The sequence below is a fragment of the Lates calcarifer genome, linkage group LG11 (assembly GCF_001640805.2).
Source record: "Lates calcarifer isolate ASB-BC8 linkage group LG11, TLL_Latcal_v3, whole genome shotgun sequence".
NCBI lineage: Eukaryota > Metazoa > Chordata > Actinopteri > Centropomidae > Lates > Lates calcarifer.
Genome location: NC_066843.1, coordinates 4598022 through 4624460, shown reverse-complemented (window position 1 = coordinate 4624460; position 26439 = coordinate 4598022). Strand labels below are relative to the sequence as shown.

Here is a 26439-nt window from a genome sequence, read left to right as displayed (position 1 = left end):
TTTGCTCCTTTTTTTCTTTCAGGTGCATCTCTTTTTATCTGTTGCTGTTGAGTTTATGACCTCCAGCAAAGAGTAACGTTTCCTCCTCTGTGGTCACACTTTAATTGAACCTCTCTGCTTTGTAACAGAGCTGCGAATGTTTCTTCAAACACCCTGAATTCACTTTAATCTTTTTAATTTTATGCTTTTTACATGTAGAGTTGTAGTAAAATGTGAGACACTTTGTAGTGACTGCTGCGTGTGTACCCACAAAACATCAACGTCATTTTAATCAACAGGAACTCGTAAAACTCCATTCACAGCGTCTCTTGATTTAACTGTTAGCGTATGTCTCTTTTTACAGAGGCCTCTTTGCTGACCTCGAGTCGTCTAATCTCAGTCCCTGACCTGTTTCATACCTGACCTTTGACCCCCCCCCCCCCCAAATGTCTCAGCCAACACCCAGCTCGTCTCACTCAGCCAGGAGAGAGGAATTTACCGTTGTGGCAGTGGCTTTATCGTACAGTAGAGATACACCCTGGAACAGGGATAGAAATAACCTGCACTTTTCTTCCCTGAGTCTTGTGATTGAACGCTAATCCGTTTAGATAAAGCGATAAAAGACAGACAGCGAGATGCAAAATGACACTAGAATCTGATTAAATGTTAAATTTGTCAGAATGGGAGACAAAGTAAATCGGCCTTTGTGCGTCGGTTCAGCAGCGAAGAGGAGAGGATGAAAGCGTTTGTGTGATGAGGGCGGTTTTGACGATGTCCAGTGGGACTGGTTTAATGTTGTTAGCACAGGCCTGCTCTAATGTAGCAGTGCAGGGGTTTGTGGGTGAGATCAATGAGGCAGTGGATGGCAGGGCGGGGCAGAGGGCAGGATGAGCAGCAGCGCTCCTGATGTCTAATGCTGCACTGAGCCACGTGATGTCAGGGAATATTGATGATGGGAAACATGAGAGCGCTTTTATGAAAATCTTGAGCCGGGCCGGTCGATGTTAAAGCCTCGTTTTCTGTCTCTGCGGCACGTGTACCAGTTCCTCTGATACACTGCAGACACGACTGATGACAGAGTGCTTTATTTTTTGCTGATCTTTGATCTTCTAAGCCCTGATCTGGGAGCTGTCTTTGCACCGAGGTCCTCCTCTCGGATCATTTGTAATAGTCGAAACCCCAAACTTAAGAAAAAGGCTTTAGCTGATCCACATGCTGTCTTTTAGTTCTCTCTGTCGCGCCTGCTGATCCAGCTGATCACAGGACAACCACCTCTGAAAGGTTGCAGACCCTCAAACCACAGAGGCCTATCGAGTCAGCAGGTCCAGGATCAGTTCCTGGTCAAGGCAATGTTAAGTGAGAGCAGCTGTATGATGCTGCAGAGGAAAGCATTTTCTGTGATCGCTAGCAGATGGCTTCACCGTGTAGTGGGCACATAGCAGCAGGCAGTAATGCAACGCTGGGAATTTATGTGATTTTTATATGAACAGTCACTGTCTTTCATTTCCATTCTTCTTTTGTACAGTGTGTCCTGCTTTCATATTCTACTCCACTGGTTCCCAACCTGATGGTCTGATCATGGTCAAGATAAATATTTCTGTTATGCAGTAGCAACTATTTTCATTATCCATTAGTCTGCTGGTTATTTTCTTGATTAACTGATTTGTCTTTTGGTTGATAAAATGTCAGGAAATAGAGAAAATGACCATCATAATCATTCACTGCCAAAGCTGATGTATTTAAATGTCTTTTTTTTTGTCCAACCATTAATCCAAAACCCAAAGAGGTTCAGTTCACTATCACAGAAGACAGGCAAGTATTAACAGTTTAGAGGCTGAAACCAGTGAATTTGAGGTATTTCTGCTTAAAAAAATGACTTGAAGCAGTTAATGGATTATCAGAATTGTTGCTGATTAACCTTCCTGTGAACTAAATCTAAATTTTACCTGTAAAATTGACCTGGTCACAGGTTGCAGACAAATGCAACCTGTGACAGGAGGTTGAAAGTAGACGTTGCTTTGTTTTAAGCAGTAAACTGTGGAGAACCATGGAAACTAGAGCAATGTTGATGGATTTACTCCACAAGAATTTTAAGATGCAGACATTTTTGTACCAAGAGAGAGTGAAGCAAGGCATGTGCGCATAAACGCCAGTAATGCTGAGAATTTGGAACATTTCTGATGAAATTTCAAGTTTGAAAACTTGACAAATAGGCTCCCAAAACTGGTTTTCTGTTGATTTATCTCTTCATATAATGCTTTCTTTTCACCTGTCGGACATTCTTCCACTCTAACACCCAAAACCTGATCAGGTATTTGGTCTTTTACAGTGTCAGTTCAGTGGGCGGAGCTCCACAGTGGATACAGAATGCCTGACAGTAAACTGTGTGTTACAGAGTGCCCTGCATCAGTCCGTTAACACCATTAAAACGTCTCTCACACCTTCACACCTCCGCCCTCCCAACTCGACACCGTCACCTCCGCTGCATTCCTCAGCTCGGGGGCCTCGAGACACGACAGCTGCACCGCCACTCACACCTCACGTCCACAATCATTAACCTGGAGAGTGTGTGTGTTGACACACTTTAATCACTCTCGTACACAGAGTCGAGCACAGGTGTTCACAAATATAGGCACTCCAGCATGTTTACATCACACTTAAAGGGTCAGAGCTGCACACACATAACTCATAATGGGGGCGCAGGTGCATGAGACGTGGTCTCACACACACACACTATATTCAGATGCCTTCTGTTTTGAAGTTAAGGCCACAACTGAACTCCATGTGGAGTTTTAATTTGGCCTTCCCTCCTCATGTTTGCACGGGGAAGTCCTTGATGCTGTGTAAATATCATGCAGCCAGTATACAGGTGGGCGAAGGACATCAGTCATCATTGACCTTGTTTACTGTGGTGAGAGAGGAGCGGCTGTTATAGAGCAGCTCTGCAAAGTGGGTGTGTTTTTGTTGCTAATGGCTCTTTATTGATCTCCTGTTAGTCAGTCACACTGCTCTCAGTAAGAGCCAAAACTCACTATGGGTAATCAAGTGCATTTTTTTTACTTACTAATGATTGCATAGGTCTGTGAATTTAATTAGTATCATGATTCTGTTTGTCTGTTTGTCTGTCTTTTTATCCTATCTAAAAAGAGCCAATAATGAAATTGATAGTTGAGATTTTAAAGGTGCTACGTGCAAGTTTTTGCTATCGCTACATAGCTAACGTTAGCATTAACAGCTGTTTACCTACCAGTCTGGAATAAATGTTGCGAGTTCAGCATCAAACTTTGTTCCTTTACTCACCAAGAGTTGTCTTCAGTGGTAGAAAGCAACATCAGTGTTTTGCTTCTGTTTCTATCACTTCTTTTCTTCTACTGAAGTTAGCATGCTAACCAGCTAGCAGTGGCCTAGCCGCCCCTTTCCTCACTTTCCAATAGTGACTCATTGTAGCATCCAGTCTGCCCTGAAGAGGTAACGCTGCTCAGAGGTCAAATTCTAACCTCTTGTATTGTAAATGCAACACCACCACCTGCTCCCGGCAAGAAACCACTTTCAGTGGCAGAGAAAACTTGAAAAAAAAAAAGGCCTCTTTAAGCAGCTTTAAGTTTGAAATAAACTCATCCTATTCAGTGCAGTTTCACAAATACTCTCTGTATCAACTGTCCTTACTGAAGTCATATGATGTTTACATGACTCAATTTTTTATGGCTTCATCATGCCATCAAATGGAAAGATTCTGGATGTCTTGAGAAGATTTTTTTGCACATTTTCTGAAAATTCAGCCTGCCATGTTTGGTATCTTTGTAAACTTTGGGAGCTTCACTAGAAGTTCAGAGGGTTTAAACAAAGCTTGGTTGTGCAGCAGGAGTTAATGATGACATAATTAGCGGTGAAGTGGGGTTGAAGCGTTTTCCATTAAGGAATGTTACCAGCTAAGTTAAGAGGTTGAAGGTATAGTATATTTTCTGTGAATGGAGGAGGATATTTCCTGATGTTCTTATGTCAGGGAAGCTCAGAAGGATTTTCTCTGATAGCAACTGAACAGATTGAATCTCCAGTTCCTCCTGATACCTCAGGGTTTCTGTTGATACAGAGTACCGAGCTTTTTCCTGCATTTAAAATCTGCAGAGCTCATGGAACTAATTTCATTTTTTCTGTAAGGGAAGACGAGGTCAGAGATTGGTGTGGCGCTAAAAACTGAGTTGTCGGCCCGCTGCGATTCAATTTATATAATGACATTTACCCATGAAGAAGGTATTTAATCAGCATCAGTGCAGATACTGATGCAGGAGATCTGAACAAATGTCAAGAATGTTAACAGAACATCATGATCCAATAACTTGATTTGCACCTCCCTCAGGGACGTTCTTTCATTTGCGTCTCATTTTTGCTTTTTTCAACATATCAGCCGGAGGTGAAGTGTACCTGTCCAGAGAGATCTGGTACCTCGTCACCTTCTCCTCATGCAGAGAGCCACTCATCCTCTCCTGTGTCCCAGCTGGGTGTTTTTCATGTGGCGTCTGACTCCCAGGCACTGGGAGGTTTGGTGTGAAACAAAGCCTCTCTCAGAAACAGATGAGAGCTAATTAGATTCAGCCTGTTGATGGTCTGGCCTGTGTCAGTGCCTCTTTGTATGTGAGCCCTCGCAGAGACGCTGTGTTGATGTGTGTGTGCCACAGTGTGTTGCTTCTGTGCAGGAAAATATGAGGCTGTTGCACAGTGTACTGTAAAGTGAGGGGCTTCATGTAGATATGATGCTCGGCACATAGGTAGGAATGAAGAGCAGGTCGGATCTTGTTCTGAAATGCAGACTTGACTGTGTATCTGTCTGTGGGATCGGCCGGAAGGTAGCCAGGCGGGGTTTGAATCGGGGTCAAGGTTCAGAGGTCAGGGGCCCCCCTCGTCACACACTTGGCCCCCAGTAAAGAGGCTAAGGAGGCAGGAGGGGAACCCCTGTCACTGTGTGCGGCAGGGGCCACAGGGGTTAAGCAGGGGCCGCCATTTGACTGATCTCCATTCAGTCGATCGGACCCTGCATCTCTCTCTGTCTTTCTCACGTTCCTGATATCGACTGCGCGCATTTTTGCATCGCCCTCTCATCATGTTGACATTTTTTTGCAAAGAGCCCTGGCGATAAGAACAAGCGTATGTTTGCAGAAAGCTGAATGGTGCTTCTGTGTCTTGCTCTAATCAGCTGTGCAGCGTTTCTTTTTTTTTAACAAACGGCGGGGATTGCACTGGAATGTGCGAGAGACAGAGGAAGAAGAGGAGGAGGAGGAGGAGGGCAGAAGATAGCAAAATAGAGAGAATCCTAATGACTCATGGGGGGAGCATGATGCCACTGTGTGACAGCCAAAACACAAGGAAACAATGAAGAGTGAAGACAAGCAAAGTGAAAAAGCAAGTTCTCCTACACGACCTGCAGAAAAGCTGCCAAATTTCACACTTCTCTCATAAACTATAAGTACAAGGGAGCAAAATGAGGTGTTTACTTAAATGCTTTTATTGGATGTTCTTGGTTTTATCAAGGATGACTGATGCGTGTAAAGTCTTCTAACACGATTAAGTAATTTTCTAGATAAAATGAGCAGGTGGTAGAGTCTGTTTGTGTCTAATCCAGAAAGCTAATACCTGACAAATCAGAGTACTTCATCACATTGATCCTCACATTTGAGAAGAAGAGAATATTTGGCCTTTTCCCAGAAAAACTGACTGGGAGGATTAATTGACTTATCAAAACAGTAAATACATTTTCTGGTCATTTAATTGACTAATCACTTCAGTCCTAATTTGCTCCATTTATCTCAATGGCCTTAAACAACCAGAGATATTAAAGAAAGGTGTCTTGCAGTTTAGTTAAATAACAGCAGTAGAAGTGGTGGTATCCTGGCTTTTAGTCCCTGATTTGAGTTGAGTCCAAAAATGATGTATCCTGCATTTCCCTCCATCCCTGGTGAACACAGACTCCACAGCACAAGATTGAAAAGCAGATGTTTTGTTAGAAATGTAATGTCTCCAAGTCCAAACCCTTGATAGCCCTGATGATGTTATTGTCTCAGTCACAGAGCCACAGAAGACATTACACAACTTATTTTTCTTTTCCAGTTTTCTTTGTGGGTTGACACATTTCCATTGTCTCACATTATTGATTTTTATATTGCCCAGTGCAAAAGCTGATGCATTATAAGCCAACTGGAATCAACCACGAGGCTTGTTAGAAAACATCAGAAATTACATTTACTGTGTTATTGTTTCATTATTTCTAACGTTCCAGTGAAAATCAATATGCATTTGCTCACACTGGTGTATGAGCTCCACTTTAACTAAGCTATTACTTGATTTTCTATCTGTGACGTTAGTGTTTAAATGTTTGTAATCAGCTTGTAGGAGAATCACAGCATGTTCTGGTTTTTGTAGCGTGGACATAACATCTATTAATCAGAAGAGGAAGAAGAGCAGCTCTGGCAGTAACAGTGTGATGATGTTTACTCGCTGTACATAACTTTCAGATCAGGGACGTTCCTCTGGGAGGCTTGTTTATACTCTAAATGGCGGGCGGCCAGCAAACGCCCGTCACAGCTCCGGTTGAGAGCTGATGAAGTGTGAATTGCAGGTCAGACGCAGTGAGTTACTGTTGTTTCATTGGAGTTAGTGAGCAGACTCACTGACCTCTAGCTGTACTGATGCAGTGTGGACGCATGTGCAACAACACACACGCTTACACAACCATCAGTCCTGTCTTTCTTGGAGAGGAGGAGGAGGAGGAGAAGGTGGAGGAAGGGGGTGTTTTGACAGTCCAGCAAAATCATGGGACAGCGATTATTGAGAAGCTAATGAGGAGCAGAGGATGCTGGGAAGAGATAGAGCGCTGTGGTTTTCCTGATGCCTCCTGGTCCAGCACAACACCGCCTCTGTTTACATCACTAAGATTCTCTCAAAGGATAATAAGGGTCATGCTCTCTTTTGGTTTTGAATGTACCAGTCGTCTGAAATGTTATCTCTGCCTATTCTTGTCCACTCACATGTCCGTCTGCTAAATGTGTTTTTACTCGGATCTTGTGCTGTAATTATTTCTTGGCTGAGCGCAGTGACTTTCTGGCCTCTCGTCACACCGCTGAATCTCCTGGATATTATTTTCCCAGTTGTTTTGTGATGGTTGATTATGTTCAGAGGTAACATTTATATGAATGACTGAATGAAGTGTTGCATTTATTAACAGCAGCAGAGGCGTCAGGAGGTGGTTGAGGTGGATGGCGGGTGAACAAACTATTTGACTGTCAACACCACACCACACACACACACACACACCAGAGTTTGCATCCGCAGTCGTGTCTGTGGTGAGGTTTAGGCAACAACAGCATGTTGATGAAGGTTAGGGAAAGACTGTGGTTTTTCTTAAATGTAAATAAACAGGTTGTGTCTGAAGTCACCGGGAAGTTTTTCTGTGTTAAACCAAAACAGAAACATAAAAGAGTTTTATAAGGCTGTAGTCGCTGCAACATCTGATATTTTAACATGTTATTTGTCAACATATTACTGATATTTTCAGTATCAGTGTATTTGCAACCTGCCAGTTACATTAATAGAAAACATAATCTGGCCACAGTTACATTTCCTACAAAACAAACTGAATTTCTATGTGACAGGGTTGTGTCATCATAATACTCAGGTCTTTTTTCCTTCAGCGGTCGTGAGGCCTTTGTATTTAGGATTGAGAGTCAGGAAGTAATCCCTCAGAAATGTTGCTTTACAAACTCGATGCTGTCACATCCCTGTCTGTTTCCTTTACCAGAACTGTTTACTTGAGGCTACACAGCTGTGTTAAACTGGCTAAATGACTTGGATAAGTTTTTCTTCACTGAGTTGTTCCGATCTCTAATCCTGCATACAGCAGCTTTTATGTTCTTGTATTATCCAGAAGTCTAACAGCTAGAATCCTCACTGGTCTGTTTTATGTTAATTTGCACTGCACAGCGTCATCGATCGCGCTGGTTTTGATCAGAAAACAGCTTTAAGCCTCACGTTACTCCAGGTTCCTCCAAACGCATGCACTGTTGTCTTAAGCGCAATAGTTAATTTGTTTAATTTGAGTTAAATAGACAACAGTTCTGTTTAGTTTGTGGGTTTGCTCGGAGGAATATTCAAAACTCACTGCTTATTCCAAATGTCACCTTAACCAGAATACTATGCACATGCAAATGCAGTAACACACACATACACACACACACTGAGCTGTGTTCATCATCACAGTTTCTTCCTCTCTTCTGTTTCCTCTATGTGTTTCCATCCTCGTTGATAAGGTAGTTTTTCTTCTTTTCTTTTTTTTTACTCCAACCTTTTCCATATTCCAGCTTCCTTGTTTTTCTGACCCCCCCGTACCTTTGAGCAGTCTCTGTCAGCTTTGATCCCCTCCTCGCTACCTTCTTTGGTCATCTCCTTTTCAGGTTCCTCCCGTTTTGAGCTGCTTTCGTTTCTCCAGCCTCGTCTGAATGTGCAGCCATAAGTTGTTTTAATTTTTATTTCCGGTATGCTTTCTTTAAAAAAAAAAAAAAACCACCTCTCTGGGCTAAACGTCATTCTTAAAGCAGAAGGTATTCCTCTGTAAATTTGTGCCATAAAAGGTTTGTTTCAGTGTGATTCTTGTGCATCCGCTCCCTCCCTCCTCCCTCTGCTCGCTCAGTTTACAGAATGAAAACTAACAGGACAGTATGTTTCTATTAGCATTCCTCTTTGCTCTGAGCAGTGCCAGTGTGTTTTTCATCTCAAACACAGACTGAGACCATATGTGTGTGTGTGTGTGTGTGTGACTCCCATGTCAACAGTCACAATCCTACGCTGTCGTCCCACTGGGCCAAAAACAGGGAGATGAGCGAGACCCGTCTTCCCTTGAGGCCGCACGTCTGACCTTTCTTTCTTTTCTTCTCTGGGGTGAAACAAGTCATGAAACCACAGAGGACAGTTTATTTCTGCAGGGGAGAGCAATCTCTGACTCTGAGCCGCTGCCATGCCTGGCATTAAAAGGCAGCTAATACAGAGTGACAGAGGCTAAACACACAGAAGCGGCATCAGAATCAGCTTGGCATATGGATGGCATCATTACATTAAACATATCAAAGGGCACAGCCTCTGGGATCTGGCAAGAAAACAGCAAACAAACACACACTGAGACACCAGCAGCATCTTCGTCCTCTAGAGATGTCCGTCTGTTCAGCTGGGGTTTTACAGTCTGCGGCGTGTCAACAGGAAGGAGTGGGCTAGATGAGATGATAGCGTGGGCCGATCCTCCTGTATTCAAAACATGTCGGGCCGTATCTGTATACCATCTCTGTGCCACTGGGGAATGATGAAGAGAAGAAGAGGAGGAGGAGGAGGAGGAGGAGGAGGGAGGGCAAAGGGCAGAAACAGTTTGGATTTAATCTCTGGTTTATCAGTCCATCACAGTTTGAGAAGTTCTCTCGGCCTCTGCGTCACATGCGACCGGCTTTGATTTGCTTTAGGATTCAAAGTTGACCTCACTGGAGAAAATCAAGATTTTACAGGAGAGAAGATTCGATTTGTCAGCCCCAGAATTCATGCAGTAATTGATTATGTTGTTGTGCAAATGTCTTTTGCCCAGTGGCCCTGCCTATGGAGCAGTTAAAGAAGTCAGTGTGAGTCTGCAGAGAGTCATGAGGGTTGGAAATCAGACTGAGATTTGAGATGGTCTGATGAGAGAAATATGGAAAACGTAAGTGAATCTTTGAACTTTTAGAAGTCAGGAATTTGCCCAGCTGCTTTTAGATCTGTGTCCATGCCTGAGTACATCTGAAAAAGCAGCGTATGTACCAGTAATTACCAGATATTTTCACATCACAAATACCCAGACACAAGCCACAGATTCCCAGGTGATTGTAACTTAGGAGTATACTTAATGAAATTCAACTATTCCTTGCTGCTCTGAGAGCTCCCTAAATAGCTACCCCGCACCCCCCAGACTCCACTTTGAGAATCGCTGGACTGTACGATCCTGTGCGAACAGAGCGGTGGTGGACTTCCTCAGCGTGGTGCGAGCGATGGTGCATGGCAGGAATGTAAAAACCAGATGACCTCAAATGGAAACTCCAGGGCTGTTGGGAGGCAGGCAGGCCATCTCGCTTGCTCTAATAAACATTCGGGCTCCTTTCTGCAGTCCTGCTCTCCCTCCGTCTTTTTCTTTTTTTCTTTTTTCCTTGCAGGCTCAGTTTTAGCCTCCCAACCTGGCTCAGCATCGCCCTCCGCCACGCCCCAAAACCTTGGACTGCTGCCTGGTTTTCGGGGACTATAAGCTGAGATGCGAGCTCGAGCCCGGCTTCAGACGAGGAGAACAACAACGTCATGTTTGAGTTTGAAACTTATAATTTTCATCTGTTAATTACACAGAGGCAAAGATGAGCTAAATATATACATCTGGGCTTGTAGAGAGGAAGGGGGGGGGCAGCCAAAAAAGAGGGGGCTCCAAGTATGGCCATCGTTCGCCCAGACGCAGACGAGGTGGGGGGGTGGGGGGTGGAGAGAGGCCTGCTGGAGCCCTGTGGTTTTCTACTGCTGAGGCCTGCTTCTGAAAACAACCAGAAGAGAAAGAGAAGAAAAGAGCAAGAGGCAGGAAAAAAAATAGGGAGAAGGGGGGAGTTGAGGGGATGGGGGGGTGGGCTCTTATTGCAGCGGAGCTCAGACGTGATGCTCTGATTGCTCCCAGCGGTTGTGGTCAGTACGGGGGGGGGGTACAGCTTGAGGAGAGTAGCTCTTTGCCAGATGTCGTCATAGGCCCTGATGGTATACAGTATGTAGTATACACACACATCAGCAGACAGATGTATCTATTGAAGAGAAAGCGCAGCTGGGAGTTTACCTGACAGACCACAGCTGCCGTCGCCTCGTGGTGGCTCAGAGACAGAGGAAGCTGTTCTCGGACAGGCTACATGAGTACAAACACAGTGAAGTGATATCACACCTTTAACTGGGACAGATTTGTTTCAGGTTCAGCATTCTTGGCGATCACTTGCGTCTGTGAGCTCTCACGCAACTTTGGCAAAAGAAAGGAAAACAAACATGAAGGTGGAACATTTTTCATTCCACACCGTCTGCGTTTTCTCATTTTTGTGCCGCTCGTTATTTCACAGATTGTCGCAGGTCTCAGTTCATAACTAACAGACGAGCTGCTGAAAAAAAATCTTGTATCGAATAATCCCAAAGGCACCGACCGGTTTGCAATGTGAGAAGTTTAAGTCCTGAACCTTCACACTCAGAAAAATCAGCTGTGAAAGCCAGTTTCAAACCTATAATGAGCGTAAATGTCTCTGCTGTCAAACTCATCGCCCTGCAGGGTTTTTTCCTCATGCTCGAACAGAGGCACTTTGTTGGTTCTCATGGCAACTGTCAGCACGGAGGTGATGGGTAAAGGGTGATGGTGACGGCTCTTAAGATGACAATTGACATCCTGGAGAAAGGCTGCATTTGTAGGAGAGGGTGAAGAGTGGCTGCAAAGGATCACTTCACCCAAAAATGCACAATTTCTCAGCTGCCTTAAGTGCTGTGTAGCCAGGCAGATAGTTAGTTTGTTTTTTTTAAATGAACGGCTCAAAAATAACAAGAAATCAGTGTAACGTTTAGCAGTTACACCTTGAAAAGCTTCTGAAAACGTTTCCAATGTTGGCATTGTGCGGCCATGTCCAACATGACACCCACTTCACATCACTGGCCACTGAACTTCTCCCTCTAGTTGTCCATTTCTTTCACCTACTGCGTGAACATCTGAGTGCAGCCCTGTTAGATGTGTGCCATCGTCCCCATGTTTCAGTAATTATTGGGTCTTTTTTTACTCCGCCTCAGAGTGCGGCCGTTTGGAACAGCTATAAATACCTTTTTGCCCTCTGACGTGGTTGGACAACAAGTCGTGCAAACTGCTCTGGATTTAGCATAAACCTGACCTTAGCATCAACCTCAAAAATCCAGCATCGGCCGTGCAGTCGTTTGGGTTTTATCTGCTGAGGTTTTGAGATATCCATCCGAGATGTTTTCTGCTGTTCCGCACTGTTACTCAGAATAATCACAGAGCTCTCTGTCAACAGTCTTCAGTGGACCTACTTTTTAAACCAAAGAGATAGAGCGTACGCAAACTGTTTATAGCAAGATTTTGTGCTGTTTTTGGAAAGACGTGTTTGCTGCTTTGTTTTTTGAATGTGACTCTCAAACACACACACTCTTTACCTCTGCTGTATTGGAGTGGTTGCAGACATTTCAGAGGCAGATATTTCATAAAATCAAAGCTAACAATAGTTGTAACTGTGTGAAACACAGGAAGAAATGCGAGCAAATCTTAAACCTTGCTTTTGTCTTCATTTTTGTGACCTGAACATAAAGAAGACATTGGACTGGAGGAGACACTCCCTGCTAATGAGGTTAAGCTGGAGCACCATCTCTCCACTTAGCATGCTGGGAAACATGATGTGTGTGTGTGGTTTTCTCCATCAATATTTCTCCCTCTTGCACAAACACACACAAACTCACTTTCCTTCCTTCATGCTCGCAGTTTTGATCACATACGACGCAGCCTGTGAGTCTCATTTGACCCCGTACAGTTTATATAAACGCACTTTATGAAACGGCTCAAGTGCAAAAGATCCTCCCCCCAACTCCCAACACACATATGTGCACATGCACTAACATAAGTCTAACAGCATTTAATAATTCATCAACATACCAAGACTTGGCTGAATGTGAGCTACACGCATGGTAGCAAATGTGTGTTAATGTGTTCTGGTTTAGCCTTCAGTCATGCAGTCTGGTCCTTCAGCGTCAGTGTGTCAGTCAGAGAATCTCAGTTGCAGATGAGACGACGGAGAGGAGATGTATGGGAGGCAATTAGAGCGTATCTGTGAGTAAATATGTGTCATCTCAAATGTATAAAAACCCCCTCTCTCCTCTCCTCTCCTCTCTCCACCATCTGCTCCCTCCAACTTCTCTCCCTTTGTTTCTGCTTTAAATCATCACTCTCTGCCCTCGTTTTTTATTCCCAGTAAGTTTTTCCCTCCTGGTGTTCGCTTTCCAACATCTGTTAACCTCCCCCCCTCTGCTCCCCTTCCTTATCGAGCTTCCCACTCTCTATCTGGCCTTTTTTTTTTTTGCCTACATAGATGCTTGGCTGGCTGGCCGGCTGACTCATGACTCCCACGTTCCCTTGTGGCAGATGTAGCATGATGGACACATTCAAAAATCCTGAGTCAGCCAATAACATTTTAGTGTTAAATGTCCCAAAGGTGCCGCTGTGTCTCTTGGCTGCAGTTTGTTTGAGAACAACATGACACATATACAGTATGTGGTGATGCATAAATGAGCGCTGGAACAAATGTTTATATTATCACCTCATCTGCCTGTTATTTCTTGGATTTATGAATGAATCGTTTGGTGCATAATATGACTGAGGAGGTGCCATCATAAATTCCCAAAGCCAAAGCTGACGTCTTCAGATTGTTTTTGACAAAACATTCCCACCACAGAGCATGTTTAGTAGCAGTCCTGGAGCTTTTAATCACGTCATATGATCTTCATCAGCTGGTGGAAATTGCCCAGTTGTCCTTGTTTTTTTTTTTTAGATATTTAATTTACAAAGATTTAAATGCATCAATTTCTCACATTTGAGAAGCAAGAACCTGTGAATATTTGACTTTTTTCTTGATAGAAAAAAAAGCTGAATGATTTGGTAATTTCTCATAAACATACTAATCTATTAAAATTTATAGTCATTTCAGTTGTTCATGTCTGTGTGCTGATAATTAAGAACAGAGACATCTTAAAGCTACCCAGAGCTGAAACAGTTGATTATCTGGTGAATAGATCGTCAGGAAAATGATCAAAAAGCCAGAAATTCACTGGTTTCAGCTTCTCAAATTAGAATATTTACTGCTTGTCTTCATCTTCTGTGATAGTAAACTGAATCTCTTTAGATTTTACACTGCTGACTGGATGAAATAATACGGATAAAGATGTCGTCTCGTGTTTGGGGAAATTGGAATGGACGTTTTCTGACATCCAACAGACTGAACAATCAGTGGATTAAATCAAGAAAATACCATCACGCGAACTGATAATGAAAAGAATCATTAGCTGCAGCCCTAGAGTAATTTGTGAGCTGTAATATAACTGTGTGTGAGTGTAGTGATTGATGGGCTGTGATGTGTATCAGTAATCAGGAGCAGGTTCTGGTGTGTTGGATGAGTGGAGGGGCTGACGTAAAGGTGAATTTAGAAGTGAATACTTGTTTCCATTGGGGTCCAGCTAAATGTTTCCACGCTGAAACAACTCACATGTTCTGACCTCACGTGGTTGCAATGCAGCACACACACACACACACACACACAGGCACACAGGAGGCACATGTAAAGAATGCATGCATAATGTGTTGCTTTCCTGCAGAGGAACACATGGTCAGGTGGGCTGCTTTAATCCTCAGGTCTGCAGGAGTGAGCTGTGCATTGTTGTTGTATCAGTCTTGGTCAGTCAGAGAGTCAGAGAGGGAGGGGTGGGGTGGGGTGGGTGGGGGGGACCACCCAGCTCCTCTCAGCTGTGATGGGCTGATGGGATATCTGACCCTCGCACATTTAGTCGCTGACTCCACCTGCTCTCATCCCGGGACTTCTCCAGGCTGTTTCCAGTTCAAAGCCCCACGACAGGTGTGACCTCTCTGATCTCCAGCCGCTGTCTCCTGCCCTCCCCTCTGATGTCATCCATTAGTGACTGACTAACAGCCCGTAGGTCAACATCTCGCACACACACTGATGCCAGCCGCATAAAAAACTGTACAGTCATTCCACATGTAGAGCCTCCACCCTGTGCTCTGTCCCCTGTGTCCCAGTGCTCTCTGAGCTCTTCCCCACCCATCTCGCTTGTTCGACTCTGTGTTGTAGCTGCCCTCTAGTGGCTGATGAGTGGTAACTACACCCTGACTGCAGGCCTATAGGTTCTGTGGCACGAGGGATTTACTGGAGATTAAAGTTAAAATTAACCTGCTTATAACAGCTGCGTCCTTTTTCACACAAGCACCCGCTTTTGTAGAATCCACTTCGACAGATTACTGGTAATATCTGTCTAGACTCCATCGCTGAACATCAGTGGGTTCCCAATAGGACTAGGTATCTTTACACTAATACCTTTTATTGACTGAACAAAAAGTATATGTGGAATTGAGCGGTGAAAAGCCTTGTCAGCATCTTGTTTGCCTCATTCTTTGATCCGATATCAACTGATTATAAAGCAGGAAACTTTTCATATTATTTCATTCTTTATTTAACACAGATGCATTTAAGAGTTATACATATTGTTTATTTAAGTTCTTAGTGTTGGTGCCAAATCTCAAATTATACCCAGTTCTACCTCTCAAGCCTTTGGCTATGAGTTTGTTTTACCTTTATAAACTGCTCATTTTTTATATTTTAAAGGCCAAAAAGGGTAAAAATGCCCAGTGTGTTACAAAAAAGGTGGGTTTGGAGGAAAATATGAAAAACACACATAGTCTTACACAGAAAAAGTCTGTTTCTGATTCATGTCTTTGCTGCTCCTGTGAACCCTTTCGGGGGGTTGGTAACCGCTACTGTGCATCATGCATATCTTTGTGGCTTAGCTTGCATCACTTTTTTCATTTATAGCAGCAGCGTGATGACACAGACAATTCATGTGGCCGGTGCCTCGACGCATGAAAACCTCCCCTGCCACATGTTGAGTCAGGATTGTGTCAGTGCAGTGTTTCTCTCACCAGCAGGGGACAGGATTCACACTCTGAGTCCGGGACGTTTTCCCTCAAGAGATTCCAGACTTCGTATTCTGGTACGAGTGGAGCCTTTCATCTTCCTCTTGGCTTTGTTGTGTTCGTTCTAAGGAGTTTTATTGAGAGCATCAAACCCGGCCTGTCCTTCGTTGACCCTGTCCGTACTTTTTCTGAATAGTCGCAGCCTGTGTTTAGAGAAAACACCCCATCGTTGTGTCTGCAGCCCGGTTTGTTTGTGACACGCCAACGAAAAAGCTCACTCAGCAGTCTGAACCTCTTCACTCTTCTCCTTCCTGTGTATTTTCCTGTCAGGCCTCGACTTCTGCGTCCCTCTCACAGCTCAGTGTTTTAATGTGTGGGTGCAGCACAGAGGAGGAAACTTTGTTTTGTCTTGCGAGGCGGCCACAGTGGAAAAAAAAGGGGGGGGGTTAGGCCTCTGTGTGTTAATCTGTTGGCCTGTGGTCATGTTATGAGTATGAAGGGGATTAAAACATATCACCAAACTAATCTGTCCGTTACACTGACAACCGTGCTCCGTTCTGTTCTGTATTACCTCCCTCCCTCACCCCTTTCACTTTCCACTGATGTGTTTGTTATCAGAGCGCAGGAGGAGGCCGGGGCAGGAGGCAACGAGGCATCGCTCCTCTGAGATTAGCAGCGCGTGTCGGGCCTTTGATTTCCTGACTGCAAGAGCTCTGTGCTGTCAGGTCATGATAAAAAAATGTGCTAATATGAAGTCTGTATCTTCTCCGGGCTGCTGCGTGTTTACTTAGCAATCAAATAGTTACAAGTCAGATAAGAGAGGTATGTCCCGGTGATGTACATTAGGCCCACATGCAGGTGATGGATGCATGGCTGTCTGCCTGCTCGGGCATGCTCCGGCCAAACAGTAGACTGTGTGGGTCACTGGGAGGGGAGGGCTGCTATTGTCACAACTCCTCATGTGTGACTGTTTGTCCTCCATGTAAACTGTAACTCAACGCCTTTTTGTTCACTTCTCTCTTCTCTACCTCTTGTTCTTTGCCCCTGTTCACGCTCATCCTCCTCCTTTTTGTAAATGCCTCCATGGTTCATGAAAAGGAGAATGAGAGAGGGAGGAAGAGAAAGAGAGAGGGAGCTGGACGGACAGAGACCTTTTGTTTCCAAATTAGGCACTGCTCCCTCTTTGCCAAAACTAACTGTTATTGTGAAAAATGTGATATGAAATCCCCACTCAGCGCTGCCACTGTGAAATGGAGCGCTTGTGTATTTTCAGATATTAAACCCCCTGTCTGACTCCCCACCAGAGATACACTATGATCCAACTGCTGCTCTATGCACTGGCAGCCGCCTGCGATTTCCTCACGGCTTTTTCGCGGGGTGTGGTCTTTTCTCTCACATCTCTCTCTCTCTTTCTCCCCCCGTCCCGGAGGAGAAGAATTGCAGACCTCCTCCTGCGCCCGCCGGTGTTCCACTCCGTCTCTCCGCAGGGCGGTTCCGCCTGGCGGTGCGTCGAACCCAGAGCTCTGGTCTGAACCGCAGAGAGAAGCGAAAACCCCCCCCACAGCCACAGTCTTGTGACTTTATGAAGAACCCTAATTACATAGCCAAGTGTATTTATACTCAGCTGTGACTCAGTGGCACATGTGGTGTGTGTGTGTGTGTGTGCGTGCACGGGAGAAACAGTCTCTGTGTTCACACGTAAACGTTGTGTGTGTGTGTGTGTATTAGTGAAAGTGTGTGCTGACTCAATAAACTATTTAAACCAGGAATGGAGTTTAAATCCTCCTGAACTTAGGCTGTTATTTTTGCAGAAAATATCCTTTTAAAGTGAGACTGTGAATACGAAAAAAGTTTTCTATTACAAATGAAAAGTTTGAAATGTTTACTCAGTTCAACACACTTAAAGGTTTTAGTCCTACAGCCTTATTTGGTCTGGTATGACCAGTAGCAGATTAATACTATCTTTTAGTGTGTCACAGATAAACATGTCAGTGGTTTTTATCCCAACAAGGAGTAAAACACACCATACCTCACCAGGACAAAAACTCAGTTATTGTTGATTCTGTTTTAAAAAGGGTTATTTCACCAACATTAGTTTATAGGGAGTGCTGAGCTCCCCAGAGTCTGGAAAAGTAACCCTAGTGTTGTCATTATCTGTGCTTGGTCTTTACAGTTTTGACAGAACAACCTGTTTTAGAAACTGAGAAACACAGGAGCTGAAGGAAGTACACTATTGAGTTGCATCATGGGGAGTGTAGGATCCAGAGTTTTGGAGGTTAAACTAACAAAGTTACGTTTACATTCAGTGTCCCTTACCAGAAAAGTGTTAATGTGTGGCATAAATTTCACAGGGACGATTTTGAAAGTATTTCAAATCCAGAATTTATTAACAAAATAGGGAGCCACTCAAAGAAAAACAGCTCCATGGTGCTATAAGAGGCATAAAACTCCACCAGGAGCCTTTAAAGTCAGGATATCTTGTACTCTGCTGCTTCAATTTAATCTTTTCGTCTCTTGTGAGTCCTCCAGATTCATTGAAGTGCAAAATTAAAAGGTAGGAGTGCACCTTCAAAGCAACTGGCACCTTTTTGTTGTCAAACGTTGTGTGTTTTCTGCATTTTTTTAGTGTACAATGTGCTGCTTTTTCATAAAATCTAATATACAAGCAAGCATTGCAAATAATCTTAACGTGGCGATATGATAGGTGCCATCAAGTTCTGTGTATCTGATCTTATAAAAAGTAAAACACAAAGGAAGACAAATCAGAACAACACAAGTCAGGAGATTAAATGCTTAAATCATTAATCACTCTTTATAAGTGGTAACTATTCAAGCCTGCAGTGTGTGTTCTTGTAGGTGAAGCGCAGCATATCCAGAGGGTACAGTCTCTGCGCGGGTGACGGCCCTCTCTGGTCGAGTTGATACTTGTCCCGCTGTGCAGCAGGTGAAACCTGTCTAACCCCATTGGTAACGGATGTGCGGCACGTTAACAGTGATGAGTGTTAGAGGGGAAAGTCAGTCGTCTGCAACAACATGGTCACCTGTCTGCCGCTCTCGCACGGATCCTGGACACCTGGCTGTTTGGTGAGAACTGGCTGCGTGGGCGAGCGGACGGGGAGGGAGGGGGAGGGGGCAGGTCACCTTTCTGACTGATTTAGTGGTGTGGTGTTTAGGTGTCACAGTGCTGAATGGGTGGATCATGTGAATAGGAGAAAGAGAGAGAGAAAGAGGGAGTATAGGTTTGATAAAAAGGTCATGTTGACATCCAGTAGCAGCCGTTTTATTTTGAGAGCGCTCATTACCCTCCTTCTCTTTCTCCTCCAGCTTTTTCCATGTTCTCCTCTCATTATCATCTTCCCTCCTCTATATTTTCCCCTCTTAAGCGAAAAAAGAAAGGGAGTGAAAGAGTGAACGTAGCAGCAAGGCAAATGTTTTCTTTTCTCTTTGTGCTGGAAATTGGCCTCTTTCTCTCTTTCTCTTTTTTTGTTGTTTGTCTCCCCTCTGACTGGAGGGGAGGCGACAGAGGCAGGGCCGGCTTTTGTGGAGTTTAGCGCCGGGATCACAGCTTTGTCACTGTGTTTGTGTCGCTCGCACACTCACACACACGCACACACACATGCGGCACACGTGCAGCCACCGGGCTTCCTCTTCATGCAGCACAGGAGAGATCTACAGTGGATGGAGCCTATCAGCAGCAGCCTACGGGAGATATCTCCATCTGGACTGTGAACTGTTGGAGCCATCAAGGCCTCAGTGATGTCCTCTGTTTTTTGGATTAGACTGCATTTGCCTGTACAGCACAGTTGTTTATTTGCTGATGACTGTCGGACCGGTTCATGTGGAGGGAGTGAGTGATTGTTTGGACACGGATTGGGTAACAAAAACAAGGAAGGAAGAGAAAGCAAAAGAGAAAAGGAGAGATAGAGTGAGGGATGAAATATCTGATGCTTGCTGAGATAAGAGCTAGTTTGGGATTGAGATGAGAGTGAGATGAAGGGATTTGTTTGGCACTAGAGATATAGAGGGAGGGTGGAAGAAGAGGGAAAGAGAGAGAGAGAGAGAGAGAGCAGTGGGAGGGAGGAGAGACAGAGGATCCAGCCCTCTGGGACAGCAGTGTGTGTTTTGGGGGGTGGACAGAGTGGCTTTGTATGCAGAACATCACCGGACACCGACGGGAGGGACGCTGTCAGTTGTTCTCTGTGTGTGTCTGTAGTGAAACCAGACCTACCTCTGATCCCAGCACCACACACACTCCTCCATCTGCTGCCCAGGAGCCTGCCTTCTGCCTCCTCTGGACTGAACGCCCCCCCTCCTTCCGACTCTCTCGTGTGTGTGTGTGTGTGTGTGTGTGAATGTGTGTTAAAAGTCTTGAAGAGCTGATTCTTGGAGATCAGGAGCAACAGGCTGTGATGTGGAACTTGTGGGATTAAAACTTCTTCTGGAGGCTCGGCAGTGACAGGGATGGACCGGAGCCAGGAGACGAGTAGTACAGACTGTTGAGTCAATGACCACAAGATCCCGGAGGAAGATTTGCAAGCTCCACTAAAACCACCCCATCCTCCCTGCGCTCGATCGTATCTTCCCTACATCTGCGTCTGAGGTCTCGTGTAGTCGCCGAGCGTGCAAGCGGCCCATGTGGGCGGTGAGGGATGCGGATCTGAGCAAACTCCGCGCCCCGATGCCCGCTGCTATGCTCCCGTGCCCTGCGCCGGCCGGGTCTGACTGGAGCTTCCAGAACCCGGTGGGGGTGGACTGCAGCTCCCCTGAACCACGCTGCATCTGGCTGGCGGTGCTCCGCGGCACCACGGGCCCAGCGCCGCCGCCGTCCCCACCACCCGCCATGCCCACTGGGCACAGCAAGAGCTCTCATCAGGCCAGGGTAAGGAGAGGTCACCCAGCTTCAACTAGTGGTGGGATATGGAGTCCTTGACTTAGATCTTAGATTCCAAATGAAATGGATGAAATGTAAGATGATCTGGACAATTTTTATACATCACCAAATGGGCATTGATTATTTTTTTTGATTCATAAATGCATTTTTTAGGTTATAAAATGTCTGAAAATAAGGAAAAATGCCCAGGGTCATCTTCTACATGTATATTTTATCAGTTTAAAAACAGGTAAAAGTAGTTTCAGGTTATATAAGATAAAATTCTCACATTGGAGAAGCAGGGACCTACAAATGTTTTAGATTTTTATGCGAGGGAGTATAGGTTTGATAAACCTTTACATTGGTTAAAACAGTCAGTTGATCATTAAGTTTCTGTCGATCTACTAATCGATTAATCGTCTAGTCACCTCAGCTGATGTCAGCACCTGAGTCCTCCTGCATTCACACACTAAGATGTGTTGTTTTGCTGCCAACGGTGATTTCTGCGGCTCTGCGAGAAATGAGATTACACAGAGCGATATCAGCAGAAATCTCTCCAGAAACCGCTGCATGGGATCTGTCACTCACGCATGTCAACAGAAGTATCCATGTAACTTACCCGCTATTTGAAGTGTGCTAACCACACAGCTGTCGACAGATTCTTTAACCTTTCGGTGTTTCCAGGCAGATAGGTGCTCTGCCTCCAGGCGGTTTCTGTTTGGCGCTCAGTGTTTTTGAAACGTTATCTCTTTATCAGTCTCCACTACCTGTGGGCTTCTTTATTCTGTCAGGAGTGGTACATGTGACTTTTTATATTCTGATTGTCTTTGTGCTGGGAGAGATTTCTCTGGTTGTGAGACATGAATTTTATTCAGTGAGATGCTAAACAAAAGCATGTAAACAACAGGTGAAGTCAGCGATCATCACATGGCGAACATCCACCTATTCAAACACAAATCCATTTTTTAAAATCTAAAATTACAATTTTAATCTATTCATCAACTAATTTCTTTCTCGTGTGCTGCACGTTGTTTTCTAACTCACTTTTCCCATCCTACTTCATTCTTATTTTTCTACAGCTGACGTGTTTTAGTCTGTGTGATTGTGCACATGTGGCACAGTGACCCTGTCTTTCCTCTGAGGGGTTTCTAATTAGTGGCTAAAGACAGATGAAGGGGGAGGCTGCTAAGTGCCACTTTTAGCGAGGTGTCGTTGGAGCTGTGCGATTCCCCACCACCCCCCACCTCCCGCTGCCCCCGGATGCCCTCTGCATTCAGGGCATCGCTTCCCCACATGATCTCATTTTAGCATGGGCATTTAAGTGGAATTTTACTTCCCCCTTTTTTTCCCTTTTTTCCTGGTTGTTACCCTCCCCCCTCGCTTCAGCTCATTGACACAGTTAAGAAATGGCACAACCAGGAATGTGAGTGTGTGGAGGGGGGGGAGATGGCTGTATGGACACAGCTGGGACAAACACACTGTACGCTGTTTATTCCTTTAGGACAGAGGTGTGTTTGGAATTCACTGGAAGTGAGGAGGAAACACAGTTCCACTTAGGTGTCACCATCTCCCGCGGATAAAGTTGCATCTATCTCTGTGTCGCATCATCCATCTGCGATTTTTGTTTGTTGTGATATCATTGCAACTTCTACGGTGTGTGAAGGCGCACAGTATCGGCCTCGTTCTTTCTGTTAAGAGCAGGTTTTTTCCTGCACCTGCCTTCCTGAGAAAAATACCATTACAGTTTGTAAAGATATAGATAAGAATCTCATAATATAGAAAACCATGACCACATAGAGAGGCTCCTCAGATGTCAGAAGGTGTGAAAAAGGGCAACATTTTTGTCATAATTGACATTGTCTGCACATTGATGAGCTTTTCTGTGGCACTTTTCCCTCTTTCTTACAGTTAAAAGCAGAGACAAGAAGGATAAAAAGTCCCCAGGCAGATTTAAAAATGACCATCACATCCCTAAAAAACAATTCCACAGGCATCGTTGGCAGCAAGGCAGTTTTCAGTTAGACAAAAGAAAAGCACAATATGTTTTGCTGCTCAAGTAGAAAACCCTGTTTAACCGACGTTGCATCATCACCTGTTGGCCTGGTTGAACTGACAATGGGGATGGACTGGTTTCTGAGCACACACACTATATTGATATTGGCAAAGGTGCATGCAAACACACACACACGCATAAGAGCACATGCATGGCTCATAAAATGTCTTGTTATGCAAATTACAGAGGGATGTACACTGTGTGCACTGCATGTGCTGCTCTTTATTTTGAATCCTCGGGTTGTCAGAAGCAGGTTTTGTTTTTTGTACTTGGAGGGTTACGAGCACAGCTGGATATTCAGACACACATCATGCATCTGCTCCACCAGATATAGGATGCATTTAGACCTGCAGAGGTGGTGGAGCGCTCCGTCTGTGTGGCCGGTGAGTCCAGGAATTATCGGGGCGAGATGGTTTGACTCGTCCCTCTCCTGTTCCCTCTTGGCAGCTCAGCTCAGGGCCGTGGGTGCAGACAGCCACGGCTATCAGGATTAAAGGCTCGTCAGCATTTGTAACGGCCGTAAAGCTCCACTTTTCAAACAGGTTGCAGCTCTCAGCTGTTTAAAAGAGCATTATTGTTCTGCCCTGCTGGGGTTTTAGCAGGAGCCGGGCTCCCCCCCGGCAGCTGCTGCATTCCTCCGTACTGCTTTACCTCTGGATGGAGTGAGGAGAGGAGTGTGTGTGTGTGCTAACCAACACGTACGCTGTTACTGATGATTATGACTGAAGCATGACAATATCATCATGTCCTAGAAAAGCCTCTTACAAAAAGAAAATCCATTTTTACCGGATTTTATGAAAGATTAACACTGTTTATTTAGATTCTTTATTTTTTTAACAACGCTGGTGGAGCTCTTAATGTTGGCACTGCAATTTAAATCTTGCATGCTTCTGTCTCTCTTTTCAGCCCTGCATCTTAATGATATGCTCCTTAATTGAAATCAGGAGGAGTAATATCCTCAGGGAAAAACCCACTTCACCCACTAAAACACCCACTCAGAATGGGAAACTGTCGTGTGGCACTGCAAGCTGTTTCGCATATCCAATTGTTTCCAGTGTTGATTTTTTGTGTGTGTGTTTTAATGACATCACCTACAGGTGGTAATGGGATACCTCAGGGCATTCAGTGTTTATTTGTTATCCTGATTAACTTCAACAGGCAAACTGGTCCAGATTTCATGCAAAGCGAGTCTTAAACAGTAGAAATTCCCAGTTGGAGAGCAGGAAATACCAAATATCTTCTTTTCTCAGCGGAACAACAGCGAGGTTTCCCTTGTCTTCCTTCATAGGAAGTCAAGTTTAGACTGAAAACCACAGAAAAAATTTTCCAAGTGCCTTGTTGGTTAAACTGAATGTCCAATTGCCTGGAGAGGCCGGAGCATGTCAGCAAGTTTTGGAACTTTTTTGCTTTTGGGTTAAAGTTTTTTTGGTAGCAGACAAACCAGTTGTATCAAGGTGACAAAGCACAAGAGAGGTGCTTTTCTGGCCTCGGGGGGTGGACTGGACTGTAGACTCGGCAGAATGGCGGAGCAGAAACACACGTCCCACACAGTACAGAGCAGCTGAGTGGGAAACGATGCTGGGCTGGCTCAGAGACCCAGTCAGACCCTGTGTGTTTTGGGTAATCACAGGGTTTGGTATTCCCAGCGCTGGGAGGGGCCATGTGGTCGAAACCGGCGTGCTGGAGCCTGTCTCTCGCTGGGGCCCGATACTCCTCCTCTCCGTCCTCCTCATCCTTCTCTCATTCACTCTCTCTCTTTCCGTGTGCTCCCTCCTCTCCTCTGCCAGTTACAGTGTGTGTGTTTCAACTTGTCCAAGCCAAACCGCTCCCTCTGAGGAATTCACTCTGTCTCTTCCTCCGTTCACCCTCTTGCTCTTTCATTTCCTCTTTTTTTTTCTTTCTTACTCTTGGCCTTTTTCTTTTTCTTTATCATTTTAATTTGACACCCCGAACACTCCTCCGCCTTCCTCACGCACTTCTTTGTGCTGCTCTCATGCCACATAATAGGCCTCACCGCTGGCCTCTTTGAGAAAATAGCAGGGGTAACTTTACATTGTTTAGACTACCAGACTGAAGATCAGGCTTTTGAGTGTCATGTAGATTTATGTATCTCAATCTGCAAAATATACGCTTCATATGTATCTTGGAATGTGCTTTCAAACACATCTCACACATATAGAAGATATCGTTCAGTTTCCAACGCGCATGTGCAAATTCAGAATATGTATTTAAGAGAAATCTTTTTGCTGAAACTTATTTTTGGCCTCGGATGGAACATGAAAGTAGAGGAGGAAGAAAATGTGCGGTAAATGTCAGAGCATCCGGATTTTTACACGAAAGGGGTAGAAGAAGGGAGGAGAGTTTGAATGAAGGAGAATGGGAGGAAGGAGAAAGAGGAGTGAGGAGAAGTGGAAGCGCCGCCATGATGGAGAGCGAGCGGCTGTATTTATAGGAGCGGCTGGTTATCTGGTACCCCACTTCCTGCCTCCAGCCTGCTACTTCCTCTTGTTGTGTGGCCACGTACGGGCCTGCCAGGTCAAGTGTGTGTTTGTTATATACCAGTGTGTGTTTGTGTGTAGAAACATCGGACAGGAAGTGAAATGTGGGGTGCCTGCAGTCTAGACACATTCACCTCTAGTCCACTAATGTAAAACACACACATTCTCACGCTTTAACTCCAGCACAACATTTGATGACATGTTAGTTATTGTACCAGTTAAATGATGTATTAATTCAAAAATCCTCATGAATCAGCCCTCCTTTAAGGTCATGTTCACACCTGCCTCGTGCACCATATTTCCTTTGTGTAATCAGAACCCCAGAGCAATTACTGGTTTATTTAGAATAATGCAGGCAACAAAAATGATATTCAAAGTGACGTGCACATAAAAAGTGCACTTTGTCGCTCTGGAAACGTATTTGTCTGCTCATGTCCTCGTGGACAGAGTTTGCAGCTTGTTTGTTGAATTTGTAGCTCCATAATGCTGCAGAGTTTCAAAAATGTGTTGACTCTAGTAGCAGTGTTGACTCATATCAAATTCTTTCAATGTGAGTGTTTGATTGATTGAATCAAAATGGAAGCTACTGTGTAGTAATTTATTGGCCAATAGTTTCTGCTCCACCTGAGTTGAACTTAAACTGTGAAACACTGCTGTTACTGGAGATTTTGCAGAGTTTTGCAAAGATGTAGCATCAGTTTTCAGCTCCTAACTTATGTTGTTGCATTGCATTGTGAGACAGTAGTGTCCGTCAAAAGTAATGGAATTTAAAACACATACTAATGTCTTGAAGTGTGTTTAATTTTGTCGGTTTTTCAGTGTGAATGACACACACATTGACAAAACCCTGTTATAGTTTGTCTGTGGTGTAGATCTGAGACAGAGCTCCATACACAATGCTGTCTCTCCAGCAAACCTCAACATATAGTGTGTTTTAAAGGCTCAGTGATTGATAGACTGGGTTGGGATTACATATGGATGATTATAGTGTTGAGCTGTCTCCCAAATTTATGATGTGTTTAAGTTGGGAGTTCATTGAGTTCAGTTTCTCTAAGAAAAGTTTGATTGCGAACATGTAGCACAAAAACCACAGCAGACCTGACATGATAACTCTCCCTCTCCTCCTTCTCCTCCTCCTCTTCCTCGCTCCTGCCTGTTTGGTCAGGTGATTGTGTTTGACTGACAGATGTGGGTTGTCAGGGCAGCATGGGGGTGATAGATCTCACGTGTGCCTGTCAGCTGAGCTCGCTGGGCTTATTTACTCGGCTGCAGGAATGAGATA

At 44.6% G+C, this 26439-nt stretch overlaps 1 protein-coding gene across 10 annotated transcripts in view; it reads left to right on the top strand.

The window, feature by feature from the left end:
- The window catches only part of arhgap23a (Rho GTPase activating protein 23a), a 69866-nt gene that overhangs the window by 14916 nt on the left and 28511 nt on the right, over window positions 1–26439 (top strand). For 2 of the 10 annotated variants that reach the window (XM_051073971.1, XM_051073968.1), the window contains exon 1: window positions 22849–23042. The exons of 2 other annotated variants lie outside the window; for them this stretch is intronic. In XM_051073971.1, the coding sequence (XP_050929928.1) occupies window positions 22995–23042 (48 nt within the window). In that variant the 5' untranslated portion in view covers window positions 22849–22994. Of the gene's footprint in view, window positions 1–18707; window positions 18821–19114; window positions 20616–22847; window positions 23043–26439 lie in introns of those variants that run through there. 6 more of the 10 variants (XM_051073969.1, XM_051073972.1, XM_051073973.1 and 3 more) reach the window with 5 other exon arrangements.